General features: G+C 44.4%; 1 protein-coding gene across 1 annotated transcript in view; it reads left to right on the top strand.

Annotated features, from left to right (window-relative positions):
• LOC126159785 (glutamate receptor 1-like) overlaps positions 1-16001 on the top strand; it is a 127780-nt gene that overhangs the window by 92072 nt on the left and 19707 nt on the right. Inside the window, exons 6-7 of the mRNA XM_049916575.1 lie at positions 3231-3442; positions 5795-5982. Coding sequence (XP_049772532.1) covers positions 3231-3442; positions 5795-5982 — 400 coding nt within the window. The remainder of the gene's footprint in view (positions 1-3230; positions 3443-5794; positions 5983-16001) is intronic.

Here is a 16001-nt window from a genome sequence, read left to right as displayed (position 1 = left end):
ACGTACTCCGTCAGTCCTACCTGGTAAGGATCCCACACCACTCAGCAGTATTCTAAAAGAGGACGGACAAGCGTAGCGTAGGCAGTCAACTTAGTAGGACTGTTACATTTTCTGAGTGTCCTGCCTATAAAACGCAGCATTTGGTTAGCGTTCCCCACAACATTTCCTATGTGTTCTTTCTAATTTAAGTTGTTCTTAACTGTAATACCTAGGTATTTAGTTGAATTTACAGCTTTTAAATTACACTGATTTATCGTGTAACCAAAGTTTAAGGAGTTCCTTTTAGCACTCATGTGGATGATCTCACACTTTTCGTTATTTAGGGTCATCTGCCACTTTTCGCAGCATTCAGATAGCTTTCCTAAATCGTTTTGCAGTTTGTTTTGATCTTCTGAAGACTTTATTAGTCGATAAAAGACAGCGTCATCTGCAAACAACGGAAGACGGCTGCTTCGATTGTCTCCAAAATCGTTTATATAGATAAGGAACAGCAAAGGGCCTACAACACTACCTTGGGGAACACCAGAAATAGCTGCTGTTTTAATCGATGATTTTCCGTCTACTGCTACAAACTGTGACCTCTCTGACAGGAAATCACAAACCCAGTCAGACAGTTGAGACGATATTCCATATGCACGTAAGTTCACTACGAGCCACTTGGGTTGCACATTGTCAAAAGCCTTCCGGAAATCCAGAAATACGGAAACGAACTGGAATCCCTTGTCAGCAGCAGTCAACACTTCATGTGAATAATGAACTAGTTGTGTTTCACAGGAACGAAGTTTTCTAACCCCATGTTGACTGTGTGTCAATAGACGGTTAGTTCACTGTAATTCTTCTCCAACTAGTGTAGTATCATCCAGGTCTTTTGGAAGATGCCATCACACCCTAAAAAGTCATCAGGGATTTAGGAATACTGTTGGTTGGTAATAATTTTCACGAATTCCAAAGCTGATTACTACCACAGGTCCCAAGAAAGATAAGGTGAATGTCCCCACTCGCAAAGTTTTCCCCCACTGGCCTATAACAGTGGCAATTTGTTTACATCACTTAAAGACGTTGTGAGGCAGAATTACAATTAAAAAGATAATGTCTCACATCTTGTTTTGGTTTAGGGCACAACCACTCATAGGAAAAAGGTGAAAACTAATATACAACGTGAACTAGCTGTCTGAAGATGAACCTGTCGGTTCGAAACCGGTAACGGTGCTATTTAAATTAGATAAATAGCATTTTAAAAAGTGACTGGTTGCTGTTCTCTTCTATGTAAGAGTCAACCTATATTTTGTACGCAGCCATGGGCTCAAAATATCAGTTTTTGAGAAAATAGCATCAAGTTGCATGCTTCTAGCAGCCGTTAACTTGGATGTCTGCGTACCGTCACAGGCAGTTGATGTAACAATAAATGTAATTCGTTTGACAATCCGACCGTTTTCCATTGATTCACGGTCCAGTCTGAACGTCACCGAGCCTACAGCCATCGTAAGCGACCGTATCGTCAAATCAACATCAGGGATCATTTGCAGCGGAGCCCCATGTTCAACAATGTGCACTTAACGGCGTGCTCCGAAACACTTGCGCCTTCACCGGCAATGTCGTCAGCCGGCCGTTGTAGCCGAGAGGTTCTAGACGCTTCAGTCCGGAACGGCGCGACCGCTACGGTCGCATGTGTGTGATGTCCATAGGTTAGTTACGTTTAAGTAGTTCTAAGTTCTTGGGGACTGATGACCTCGTATGTTAAGTCCCATAGTTTTCAGAGCCTTTTATTTATCTGTCGACAGGCCTGGCACAAATTGCCTCCTACTTTACACCGCGGCCAAGACTCCGACCTGCAAGTTGTGTGATGAGGTCTATTCGAGACTTCGCCATTCTGGAACCATTTTCCATAGATACGACAAAGGCATGCGAATAACTGACCGGTTTCACCGTTTCCTACACGCTCCTTCCACGGCCATAGCAATCTGCTTGTTTTTCAGAACCGCTAATGCGAATGAAATTATCCATTTACTACTCGTCACGTCGCTAGTACTATTCCCCAATCGTCTCTGTCCCACTTACGTACTTATAGATACAATTCAGTCGTGGTTGCAATAAAGATAGAGTTATTAGTTCATCACTTGCGACGCATTTCGCCCGTACTGAAAGACAGCTTCGGACAGTCTAACTATAGGCAAAAACTCATCTAATGAAATGAGGAGTGAAACGCGTAAGACTCTACTCAGGAAAGAATGGGCCAAGTGCATGTGTGTCAGTGGTGTAGTGCTGGCACGTAAGGTTTAGCATATATGACAGATGAAAACAGGCCATATTTTGTGTTTAAGAGGCGTCGTCTCCGTATGACGGTTTTTTATGCTGTTGACAGAACCTGTGTTTCAGAAAACTGACTTTTGATTTTATCATATGAGAGTGTTCCTTTATTACCATTTTTGGCTTGTGGTGTGCTACCATCGGCATTGTTTCGTATATTAGCGTTATACATACACTTGGTCCATCCTTTCCTGGCTGTAATTTTATGCGTTTGACCCCTCATTTCATGAGATGATTACTTACCTATAGTTCGATTGTTTGAAGATTCCTTTCAGTACAAGCGAAACGCGTCGCAAGTGTACTCGAGTTCTCCCTCGGGCATGGGTGTGTGTGTTAGTCCTTAGGATAATTTAGGTTAAGTAGTGTGTAAGCTTAGGGACTGATGACCTTAGCAGTTAAGTCCCATAAGATTTCACACACATTTGAACTCTAGTGAAAACTGCAATTTACTCGCCAGTTAGTCAAACCTGCTGGCCAGCGCTACTGCTATATAGTGGCATTCTCTTGATGTTATAATGCATGGACTGGTAGCGCATTCATCTCACTTTTGTCAGCTAGTTCGATACCAGCATCATAGTCATAACAGCGTGTCCTGCACGAGTCGAAACATCCACTTCGAATGTCGTCAGTAGGATGTGTACTGTGTGTACTTTCATTCTTGCTCTCGATACTTGAACCCCATCCCTTCTGATGTCGATTTGCTACTTCTTTAATTTGCACACTATCCACGTACTCAATATTTACATTATATTTGCACGCTCCGTCACCTTTAGCTTCAGCACAACCACCTGGTTCTCCTCTTCGCTGAGAAGCAGTATTATATCTGGTTAGAAAAACAACACTTAAAATACTGATCATTTCGAATCAAAAGGTTCTCGATATTTATCAAGCAAACAGCCCGATGAATCTTCTTTTCTCCGCAGATATGAGCCACCAATCGACAGCGTCGTCGACTTGCGCGACAGTGGTTTGGAATGGGCTGAAACGCACATTGCATTTCTAAATTCGCTGAGAGGTCGCACTGAGCAGGTGTATTTGGACCTAATCAACCAATACCGAGTGCTCACAGTGGATATCCTGAAGTCCAGGACCACCACACGTGATTTGGCCTTCATCATCGAGAGACTTCCTGGAGGTACTTGAATGCGCTAGTCCTGCTTTTATTGCTGCTATGATGTCCAAACCTTATACTGGCTATAGAAATGTTATCTATGTCTCGAATTAAAGCAGTCGCTTTACTGAAATCAGGTAACTATAGATGTTTCAGGCTGTGAGGCAAATTCCAAAATCGTACCTCACCCGAATAGCCTCATTAAGATGTGGATTCTTTCTAGCTTGTTTTCTGGTACCCATAGCACTAACAAGTGCATTTAGGGGATCTGAAGACATCTTTCTTTGAGTTATTTAAAAAGGATTAGTATTCTATTATCATAAAGCCGATAAAAGTTTGAAATGTTACCAAGGAAGCCTTTCTCCTCCTCTTAAATACTAACAAAAGTCTCATTCTCAGAACTTGCCCACAGTGTCCGTCTTCAAGGCCTATTCCTGAGGTTAAACTCACACATATTTTGTCTGTCACTGCTCGTGAAAAACAAATTACTTCTGGAAGCCTTTAGAAACTCATAACAATGCATTACATGCAAATGGGTGTTCCACACGTCCTCAGTATCTAATTTGTCTCTTTTTCAATCAATATAGGGAATTAAACTTGATTTGCCGTTCGCATCGGCTTTGCCGCAGTGGTAACACCGGTTCCCGTCAGATTGCAGAAGTTAAGCGCTGTCGGGCAAGGCTAGAACTTGGATGGGTCTGTCGGGCGCTGTTGGAAAGCGGGGTGCACTCAGCCCTTATGAGGCAAACTGAGGAGCTACTTGACTGAGAAGTACGGGCCGGGAGAGCGGTGTGCTGACCACATGCCCCTCCATATCCGCATCCAGTGATGCCTGTGGAATGAGGATGACACGCCGGCCGGTCGGTACTGTTGGGCCTTCATGGCCTGTTCGGACGGAGTTTTTTTTGTTTTTTTTTTTTTTTTTTTTGCATCTTGTGTCGACTGCTGGCCGTATTGGCGCAGCTGGATGCAGCTACGGCTTGGTCGCTGGCTGATTGGATGATAACCGCTGGTAATACCCGCACGGCTGTCTCCGGGTGTGATGTGGCTTGCGGGCTCGGCGTGTTGCCTTGAGGTGTAAAGGGAGGACTTAACGCTGTCTTGTTAAGACCGACAGAGACATTTGTCGTTTTGCATTTTGCATGCTCTTTACGGTTTGTACAGAAAAAATCCCGTATACAGTGGCTTCAGCGGTGGCTAGATGAGAGCTGTGGGGAAGATAATGGCAGTGCGATCGTCCTAAGCTTTTTGGTCGAAAACAGGGTTTTAGTGTGGAGCAAACAAGGCATGCGTCGGATCTTAGCTACACGGTCTCGTAGTTGTTGCGCCAGCTATGGCCCTTCCGCTGGGGACGGTAGCGGTGCAGTGAGATAATCTTCTGGAATGTGTTAAGGCCCCCCATATATCTTTCTTCTGCCAATACTTCTATGTCTTGTTTTTACGCTGTGCGGTGGCCAAGGGAAGGCCTCTACTCATCTCTAGCAGTGGGACATGAGAGCTGTCTTTAGGGTTCGATCCCATTTTGGGCCGATTAGTAGCTTGTATTATGATAGTGCGGGATAACCTCCAAGTTGGGAGTTCAGGGTGTAGATTTTGCCCATCATCTGACCACCGCGGCACGTGGTGAGAAGGTATGTGTAGTCGATGGCAGGCGGAAGTGGTCCCACGACATCGATGTAGAGGTGGACGAATCTTGCTGTAGAGGCTTCAAGTTGCCCGATTTCGGCTTGCTCGTGTCATGTCACTTTTTATTGGTGGCGTTGAATAAATAAATGTGCTTCTGTACTGGCATCTTTTTTAAGCAGTGGCCACTTGAAACGATCGGTCAGTAACTTGGTACTCGTATTTCCTCCTGGGTGCGGTAGTGTCACGATAGAATCCACCAGAACAGACAGTATTTCCAAATCAGGCTTACCATCGCCTCCTGACGCGCCTACAGCTTACCATCTCTTGACCTCCATGAAGGCAAACACGAGTGGAATTAAATTTCTGATCGACGAGCAGGTGCAAAAGAGGTTCTAAAATGGGGGAATGAGCTAGCGGCAGAGTCCTTCGAGTAGTAGATAAAGAAGCTTATCACATGGTTCACCACATGCACTGAAAGGGATGGTGATTACGTGAATAAAACATCAGTGTATCAACAATATCCTGTAATTTTTCTCAATTACACTTTTTCTGGGAGTATATATAAATCTAGTACACTTACTTTCTGGTGGTTTCTCGCACCATAGACTACACATAGCTGTCAGCCTCTACAAAATTAGGCTGGTAAAATGTTTGATTTAAATTTCCATCTATTTTTATGTAATACTATGACCATTGACTACGCAGGATCAACATAAGGTTAATAACGCTTGGGTTGATGTACCTTAACAGGTTATTTTACCATTGGTGACTACATCGACGAGGAGGCTGCAAGCAGATATCTACGCCCAATGCGCGAGGATATTTACTGGGAATACGTGGTTCTCGCAGTGCCCAAGGGCTGGCCGTACATACAGCAACTAGATGAGCTCATCGACAGACTGTTCGAGGCAGGAATCATGCATGCATGGGAAGGACAGGTCAGTATTCTGATCCGTTTGCTGACACCTCACTGGTAATATTACTGAGCATGAGCAGAATCTATCTTTTTGTTGTTGTTGTGGTTTTCAGTCCAAAGACTGGTTTGATACAGCTCTCCATGCTACTTTCACCAATGCAAGCCTCTTCGTCTCCGAGTCTTTCTGAATCTGCTTACCAGTATTCATGTATTGGTCTCCCTATACGACTGTTACTCCTCATACGTCCCTCAATCACTAAATAAACTGGTTATCCCTTGATCTCTCAGAATGTGTCCTACCGACCTACCCCTTCATTTTATCAGGTTGTGCCTCAAATTCCTCTCCTCGACAATTCTATTCAGTACCTCCTCATTAGTTACGTGAACTACCAATCTAATCTTCAGCATTCTTCTGTAGCACCACATTTCAAAGCTTCTACTCACCTCTTGTCTAAAATGTTTATTGTCCGTGTTTCAGTTCTATATGTGGCTATATTCTATACAAATATTTTCAGAAAAGACTTCCTGACACTTAAATCTATACTCATTGTTAACAAACTTCATTTCTTCAAAAACCATTTTCTTGCTGTTACCATTCTGCATTTTATATCCTCTCTGCTTCGACCATCATCAGTTATTCTGCTGCCCAAGCAGCATAACGTATCTACTCCTTTAAGTGTCTCAATTCCTAATATAATTCCTTTATCATCACCTGATTTAATTCGACTACAGTCCCTTAGCTTTGTTTGCTTCTATTGATATCAATCTTATACCCTCCTTTCAACACACTGTCCCTATCGTTCAGCTGCTCTTCCAAGTCTTTTGTTGTCTCTGAAGGATTACAACGATCTCAAGAATTTTATTTTTTCTCCCTGGACCTTAATTCCTACTCCTAATGTTCTTTTGTTTCCATCTATAAATTACAAAGTTGTCTTATTAAGGATGGTGTTTTCCTCACCAAGGCTCGAATTACAAAGTAATAAAATAAATGTACTCATAGTTGCTGAAATGACCTGGTTTCCGTCTCCCAAGCTCCTTTGTATACATGTTTATTCAAACGTAAGTTACCACTCAAATGGTATGCGCATTCAAATGAATTTAAATGAAAGTTGCTGTAATTTTTAATGGACATAGTAGTCTCAACTTGTTCGTCTTCATGTGCAATGGACAGACACCATGCTACGCTAAAGCTGAATGTCGTACACGTTTCTTACTTCGTTAATTGATATATATTCATCTTTTTTTGAGAAGTAACATAAATTTGAACGTAGTTCTGCAACATCTTTCACTTGTAACAAAATAAGTCTATTCGACTGTTTGGTAGCCTTAGCCCAGTGAGCCCCAGTAAAGTTATAATGAAATTTTGAGAGTTGTGCTCGTTACGGTTTCCACTGAACAGTGGGACATATGAGTTCACGTAATTTAATCGGAAATAAGATTGGAGTGCCCGCTGGCTTTGCTAGTAGCCATTGATAGGATTTGCCCTGTTGGTTGTACCTTGCCTGTGTAGTTTATTCGTAGCGGGGCAAAGGCAGTGTGGCGTTTTATTAGTGAATAATTTAACCTGTTATTTAATGTCTTTTGGTGATTGTTTACATTGTCCCTATGGATCTGTTCTGTGCGCTTGTTAAATGTTACTGCTGGGTGGCTGGTGTTTTGGAGTAAGCGTTACCTTTACACCTATGGGTACCGGGGCTGTGAAATTCTGGGTAGTGGGGGATGAGTCCGCGTCGAAGCTCGAGAACTAGGTCTTGTACGAACTGCCACCTTCCGCCTTCCGCTTTGGCTTCTCCAAGTTAAGTTTTCGTTCTGCCTTCGAGCGACCTGGCGTCACTACTCGCTAATTAATTCTGTCGCTAATTATATTTACTTGGGCATTATTATATTTATTAAATCTTGTCTCAAGAGCAACATACAATTATGAAAGGTTGTTGCTGAGCTGCTCTTAGTAAAAACTTTGCGCTGACTAATTGTGTTACTGGGCCTTGGAGCCGTAGTTTGAAATCTTCGTAAGCCTTAGTGATATTGATTGACTCTTGAGTGTGAAACAAGTGCCTTTGAATTAACTTCAACCTGCTATTTATTGGGTGCATCTCTGGCAAGTTGTTTTAAAGGAATCTGTTGATATGACTGATAAATGAAAGGGGCCCAGTCCCTCATATTGTTTCCCTGTTCTCTAGTAGAAGAACGTTTCACTAATTTTTAACATTCTGTTGTAGCATCAAATACAAAGCTATTCGAATCTCTTCTTTTCCTGACCATGGTTCACTCTGATACAGTGCTCTGCTTCAAATGTACAGCCTCAAGAGTTTTCGTCCTCAAATTAAGGCCGATATTTCATACTATCACACTTATTTTCTCCAGGAATTCCCACTTTTACTGTGGTGCTCTATTCTTACATGCTCCACGTTTAGTTCACCACGTATCATTTTGTTTCCAAGTTAGCATTATCATCATTTTCTTTGGGTCTTTGTCTCGCTTCAAAGCGGGTCCAGCCTTGTTATAATGGATTTGGCGATGTTGGTGTCGGGGGGGGGGGGGGGGCGGAGTTGGGGGCGTCCTTCCTGTCGCCACCCAAAGCCCTCCAGCGCAGAGGTAGAGTACTCACAGCAGTATGTGTCTAGCGTAAGCCATCAAATAGTGCGAACGTTTTCAGATGGCTGCGAGAAGTGTACCTGAGGCGGAACGTGGGGACCATCCCAGTATTCACCTACCAGGATGTGGAAAACCGCCTAAAAACCACATCCAGGCTGGTTGGCATACTGGCCCTCGTCGTTAATCCGCCGGGCGGATTCGATCCGGGTCCGGCGAGCCTGCTCGAGTCCAGGAAGTAGCTCATTAGCGCTCTTTATTTATTATTATCAGTTGACTTGGTACTATCATGACACTTCAGTAGACCATAGTCAGATCATCACGTAATATAAGCTGCAAATGGGAGAAAAAATTAATTAGGATAACAGAATTAAAAAAAAAAAAGAAACGAGAACATAGCCGACAAAACCACCACCAAGCTCACATGATAAGTATCAACAATTAATTTTAGTAATTTTTAATTTTTTTATTTTCTATATTTATTTATTTTTAAAGTTTGTAATAGAATCCGAAAGTAGATGAAAAACCAAACCAGATTACATTGGAAATAGCAAACTAAGACAAATTTCAATTTGACTGCAAGGATTGTAGATGCTCATTTATAACTATACTTCTATACAAATTTTACGATAGAACTGGAGCGAAGCTGAGTCAATACACAAAACAAAATGAGCAGGGAAACCAGAGAGGACAAGCCGCAACACAACAGATGGGAACATACACAACAAAGAAAAACATTTATCAGAAAAAATACATTAACCAACACCTTGCCGACGGGATATAAGATTCAACATGTTGGCGAAGAGGTCTCGATATTAAGGCGTTCGCACGCATGTCCAATAGGCAGTGATCATGTACTGCATGAAGTTCATGTTATCTTCCCTTCACCTTCTAGAACATAATGAACGAAGTGTCCCAGAATCAAGTAGCGGTATGGGTTTTCGACCGTGGAAAGAAAGAAGAATCGGGGCGCAATATGATGTCCGTAGACTATGCAGCCTCAGTAGATCGAGTAACGCAGGCCAATTGTGTCTGATCCAAGACCAGTTTGCCATACGACCTCCACAAGTAAAGCGATGTCGTGTCATATCTGGAGACAAACAACGACTTCGTAAATCGCACTAAGGCTAATACGGTAAAGTTGTTCGTTTGTTGGAATCAAGTTATTTACAACCTTATAAGAGGACGCTACATGCATCGGCAAATTCGGAAGACTGATATTGAACCAAACTATCATGCAGGTCGTATGCAGAGATTCTCTTTCAACGGGGATCGGACAATGGACTGCTTCCCATCGAGTATTTAGGAATTTGATGATGAGGACAGGTCTTCATAAGATGTCAGCCCCTAAATAGCTCACCGCAAGATAGAAGTCACGAATGTGTTTTAACTTATAATTTATTGGACCAACATCAATAGGGAGTTCTCAACTAGCAGGACTGACACAAAGAAATAAATAAGACGTGAATGTATGAGTTTCTTGAGGTAGCGTCAAAACAGAATATCGCGTCGCACATATACCATCTGCTTGCTCCTTTGTATATCGGTCAAGCCCAACCTCACCCTACCCTCCCCCCCCCCTCCCCGCTCCCCAAAGGAACGAGGCTTCAGGCTTTGTCATCACCTCACACCGTAAGCGAGATAGCGAGACACATGTGGATAAAGTTGGGCCATGTAATAAGCTTTGTATAATACATATGTATGCAGTATTCGGAGTTTCTGGAGCAGAGTAAGAGAACGCCTTTCATGCTCTGGTACCGCTCCCTGAATTTTTTCCATAACGGACTTCCAGTTGAGCGTCGCCATTTTGAGTGGACAACGATCAATAACGATACCGAGAGACGTATGGCGATGCACCGCAGTAGCCCATGGAACAACTGCGTCACAAAATCTCGCATGGGAAGAAGCTTTCATTTACCTTCATTAAGTTTTGCACCTGAACACCGACAAAAATCAACGATTACAGCCTTCAGTCGTGGTATCTCAGGAGGATTGCGAAGTAGAACCATCAGGTCATCCGCGTATGCATGAACAGCTATAGTTCCGCCGGAAAGCTTCCAACTTGCCGGTTGGGATTCTAGCATCCGAAGTAGTGGCTCCAGAGACAACAAAAACAAAGTCATTAACAGCGGGCTTCCTTGAGGCACTCCCCTGCGGATATTTATTGGGGACGTCAGTTGGCTATTAACAACCACCGAAGCCGAAATACCGTAAATAGATTTGAGAGAACTCGCCGTGTGTGAACAGTGAAACCAACTGCCTCCAGAATTCGATGCAGAAAGTCGTTATTAACACGATCAAATGCCTTACCGAAGTCGCAAGGGCACAAGGAACGGGCATTACAGCAGCAACCGAAAGCACGTCACGACACTCGACTATAGGGGTAAGAATGGTACGACCAGGTACGCAGCTTTGATGTTTTGCAACAACCGTCTCCATCAAAGACGACATCCTATTGTTAACTGCCATCGCCACAGTCTTATAATCAGAATTGAACAAAGTAAGTGGGCGAAAGCTATCAGGGGCAACCGGTCCAGTGCGTTCCGGGATTAAAACCATTATTCCCCCATTGAATGAGGTCGGTACTACTCTACCCTGCAACACTTCATTCAAAAAGAAGGTAAAGGTAGGTAAAACAATGGCCAAATGCGCACGTAAAATTCCTAGGGAAGTCCATCTAGACCCTTGGACTTTTGAGAAGGTGATCGCACAATAAGTTTGTAAGCTTCCTCAGGCTGAAATGCAGCTAAGCGCGTTGCATTATGTTCAGGTGTGATTGTCGTATCCAAGATGCTGACAAGTGGATCGTAAAAGGTTTCATTGGACTCATCGAAGTCGTAGATGTCTACATAGTGCTGGTGTAAGACACGCACTGTATCAGCATTCGCCGCTACGATACGTCCATCATTTGTAGTGGGAGAATGAATACAAGCTCGTCGGCGACGTGTCAAAAGCCGAAGTAAATCACATAAGGAAGTCAGTTCTTCCGCCACCAATGAACGCGGCTTCGATCGGATTTTCAAACCTTCCATTTATATTCTCTTCAAGGTCAACAATTTTGCTTTTACATGCCTAACATCCGCAATTCGCAGAGGGGCGTGATCCGAAGCAGCATAAAGTTCACTCAGGATGGAAGAGTAATATTCATAAATTGTGCGAAAGTCTCGCGCTCTGGCAGCACAGAAAGGTATCAAAGTTTGCTTCAGCCTCTGCTTTGCTAGCTGTGTCCACCAGTCAAGGGTGGAAGAGTATTTTCCAGTGGGCCGTAGAGTACGCTCCCACACGACTCGCATCACGTCATCAAGAGATGGGTCAGATACGTGAGTGACGTTTAATATCCACGGAGGTCGACACAATTTGACTGGTTGCCGTTCAAGATTGAGAGTAGCAAAGTGATCCGTGAAGGAAGCTGGTATGACTTCAGCGTTAAGAACACTACCGCTCAGGCAGTCCGATAAGAAAACCTATCTAACCTGCTACTAGAAGTCTCAGTAAAGTGGGTAAATTTAATTAACATCGGGTGTTTACATATCAAAACGTCTTTTAGGCATAAGGAGCGGACAAATTCATGTAATTCACGAGAGAAATTAAAATTAGGAGATTTATCTGCAGGACGCAATACACAGTTAAAATCACCACCCAACAGAATACCCGGAGGACTCTTACGCAACAGATAAACAATATCCTCTTTATAAAAAGGCGAACGATCCACTGCGCGACCAGTGCCAGAAGGGGCATAGAAAAGAACCAAGGTAAGATTAAAAAGTTGACAACCTATGCCCCTTCCAGAATCCAACATTTCCACCTCAACAATAGGAATGCCTTCGCGAAAGAATAAGGCGGTCCCTGTAGTATATTCATGTGCTATATTAAAGATAATAGGAAAACCAGGCAAAAATGGAAATGAGCGTTTGGCGTCAATGAACGTTTGGCGGTGCAGGACCAGCTGCCTCGGTGCAGGTCTTATTACATTCGACGCCACATCGAAAACCAGGTAAGGAGACACAACTAAAAAACACATGCTGTAAGAAAACTCCGTCCGAACATGAATCATAAATAAACTGATGCAGCGAAGCCAATCGTACGGAAATTCTGATTCCTCACGTTTGACGTTTAAGGAAAGGAAAGGGCGGGCTTGGGTCATGGATCACAGCTGGACAGGGATATACGGAACCTCTGATTAGAATTAAGTAGACAGCTGAGAATCAAGGTCCATTGCGGAATCCACAGAGGAATCAGACATCGGGGAATCAGATCCCTTGTCATTTCAAACATTTTTTCTTAGATTTCTTACGTGCTATCGCACGGTCAGGTTGTATACGCTGTTTCTGTCGGCTACGTGGGATAGCGGCCTCTGTAGAAGGAGGTGTGGGAGGGATCATAGGCACAGCTTCCTCCCCCCCCTTTAACTATGGTCCAGTAATGCAGTTCCTGTTACTAAGGCGGAAACATTCAGTGGAACTACCAATATTAAAGGTGATACTTGGGCGCTAATTTTATCCTCCTCGGGAGTTGCTGTAGTCGGCAAATTTGGGAAACCGTTGGTGGCTGAAGACGAAGGAACAGGAGGACACTGCAACGTCTCAGACTGTAACGGAGGACACAAAGACGAAGGGGGAGACTCCGCTCCCTCGCCACACACAGGCAGCCCAGAAAGAGCCACTTCGCAAGCAGGAGGGGTGCTGCAGATAACTTCTTCGCCACTCACAGTACCACGGACGGGAGGTATCGTAGCATCGAGAGGAGCAGGGGACACAATCGATGCGGAGGAGGTTGGCGCAGAAGGCACAGCCAAATCCTCTCCATCACCATCATGAGTGCGACGTCGCTTGTTTGTTGCCGTTATAGGTTCTATCCTGGGGCCAATAGGATTCTGATCCTGTCGCGGAGGTAAACGCGGAAATTCATTGACACGATCATCAGAACTGACTGTTTGTTCATTATAATCCGCAGCAGAAGTATGGCTGACGGCGGGAGTGAGGGGAACAAGATCAGCACCCGTCAATTTTCGACGCTGTTCTAATTATGACTTTAATACAAAAACCCGCCGCGGACAATTAAACCGAACGCGTCAACTTCCATTACATAGGAAGCAGGTTCCCTTCCGACCAGAATACATGACACCGACGAGGTAACAACACACTTGTGCATGTGATGAAATATTGCGTTTGACATCCATTTCCACGGAACTAATTCCACTATAGCACTGTAATCTACGTTGGGTAAACCAGCGCTCACCACGGACGTTTTTTTTACGTTACCACAAGGAGTCAATACGTCTTTTAGAGAGTTGTCATCAACTCCCGGCGGAAGGCTGAACACGCGAAAATTGGCATATTCGATTTCAGCAACTGCGACTGACACCATACTAACGGAATTACCGCGATGCTTGAACGGGACTTGAGAACCATGTCGCGACAGTAATACTTCAACGTGAAGGGGATTCATAAATTTCACGTAAAACACGTACACGTCTGCATCAAAATAAGCGGTGTGGACGTGATCAGAGTTCATATGAATTGTATCGACAAGTCAATCGTGGATTTCTAGAGTCCCTGGCTGCGAGTGTCACGTTGTTTTATCGAAAGTAAAGTTCACATTTCCTTTTCGTCGAATACACGTGGAAACCATGGCAGCCACAGCGGAGCGGCGACACCGCTGCAAGTAGACGAACACAAACAGACAGTAAACGCGGAGCGGAGGCGCTACGACTCACTCTGTAGACAGAACAACACTAACGAGGGAAACCCCACATAAGCAACCCTGCGGCAAGTGAAATAAACAAGAACCTTCCCGCCCGGCGCTCAAAGCGGAACTAACGCTCACTTCTGTCCTGGCGGATTGATTCCAAGTTAACGTAATTCTTTAACACTGTCCACCAATTTTGATGTCATGTTTATCGCTTTTCATATTCCATCTACTTCTCATTACATTCTTCCTTCTTCGGTTCATGTTCAGTTTACAGCTTGTACTCGTTAGATTATTAGACTCTTCATGCCGTTGATGATATTTTGCAGTTCTTCCCCACATTCACTGTGGATTTCAATGTCATAAACGAATCATGTCATTCATACCCTTTCACCATGAATTTTGATCCTAACTCTAAACTATTATTCAATTTCCGTCATTGCGTCTTCGATATATACATACAGCAGTAGTTACTGTCTTATACCGTATGGTTCATGTACGTGATTGTACTGTATAAAGCATTTGAAGTTGATATTCGTAACAGACCAATGCGGCTGCGGCGGAAACGGAGCCTCTCCCCAGTTAACATACAATACAGTACAATACATACAATACAATGTGATGTTGCCTTGATATTTTTAAAACTACGTGAAAAACCATTTCTTGTAACTCGTGAAACCGCTTCTGGGTGTTGAGCCGCCCGGCGTGGCCGAGCGGTTCTAGGCACTTCAGTCTGGAACCGCGCGACCGCTACGGTCGCAAGTTCGAGTCCTGCCTCGGGCATGGATGTGTGTGATGTCCTTAGGTTAGTTACGTGTAAGTAGTTCTAAGTTCTAGGGGACTGATGACCTCAGATGTTAAGTCCCGTAGTGCTGAGAGCGGTTTTTTTCTGGGTGTTGAGCAATATTTTATATACACTCCTGGAAATTGAAATAAGAACACCGTGAATTCATTGTCCCAGGAAGGGGAAACTTTATTGACACATTCCTGGGGTCAGATACATCACATGATCACACTGACAGAACCACAGGCACATAGACACAGGCAACAGAGCATGCACAATGTCGGCACTAGTACAGTGTATATCCACCTTTCGCAGCAATGCAGGCTGCTATTCTCCCATGGAGACGATCGTAGAGATGCTGGATGTAGTCCTGTGGAACGGCTTGCCATGCCATTTCCACCTGGCGCCTCAGTTGGACCAGCGTTCGTGCTGGACGTGCAGACCGCGTGAGACGACACTTCATCCAGTCGCAAACATGCTCAATGGGGGACAGATCCGGAGATCTTGCTGGCCAGAGTAGTTGACTTACACCTTCTAGAGCACGTTGGGTGGCACGGGATACATGCGGACGTGCATTGTCCTGTTGGAACAGCAAGTTCCCTTGCCGGTCTAGGAATGGTAGAACGATGGGTTCGATGACGGTTTGGATGTACCGTGCACTATTCAGTGTCCCCTCGACGATCACCAGTGGTGTACGGCCAGTGTAGGAGATCGCTCCCCACACCATGATGCCGGGTGTTGGCCCTGTGTGCCTCGGTCGTATGCAGTCCTGATTGTGGCGCTCACCTGCACGGCGCCAAACGCGCATACGACCATCATTGGCACCAAGGCAGAAGCGACTCTCATCGCTGAAGACGACACGTCTCCATTCGTCCCTCCATTCACGCCTGTCGCGACACCACTGGAGGCGGGCTGCACGATGTTGGGGCGTGAGCGGAAGACGGCCTAACGGTGTGCGGGACCGTAGCCCAGCTTCA

Source organism: Schistocerca cancellata, chromosome 2, assembly GCF_023864275.1.
Source record: "Schistocerca cancellata isolate TAMUIC-IGC-003103 chromosome 2, iqSchCanc2.1, whole genome shotgun sequence".
Classification (NCBI taxonomy): Eukaryota; Metazoa; Arthropoda; class Insecta; order Orthoptera; family Acrididae; genus Schistocerca; species Schistocerca cancellata.
The sequence above is the reverse complement of the archived record's forward strand: the minus strand, read 5'-3'. Positions and strand labels throughout refer to the sequence as shown.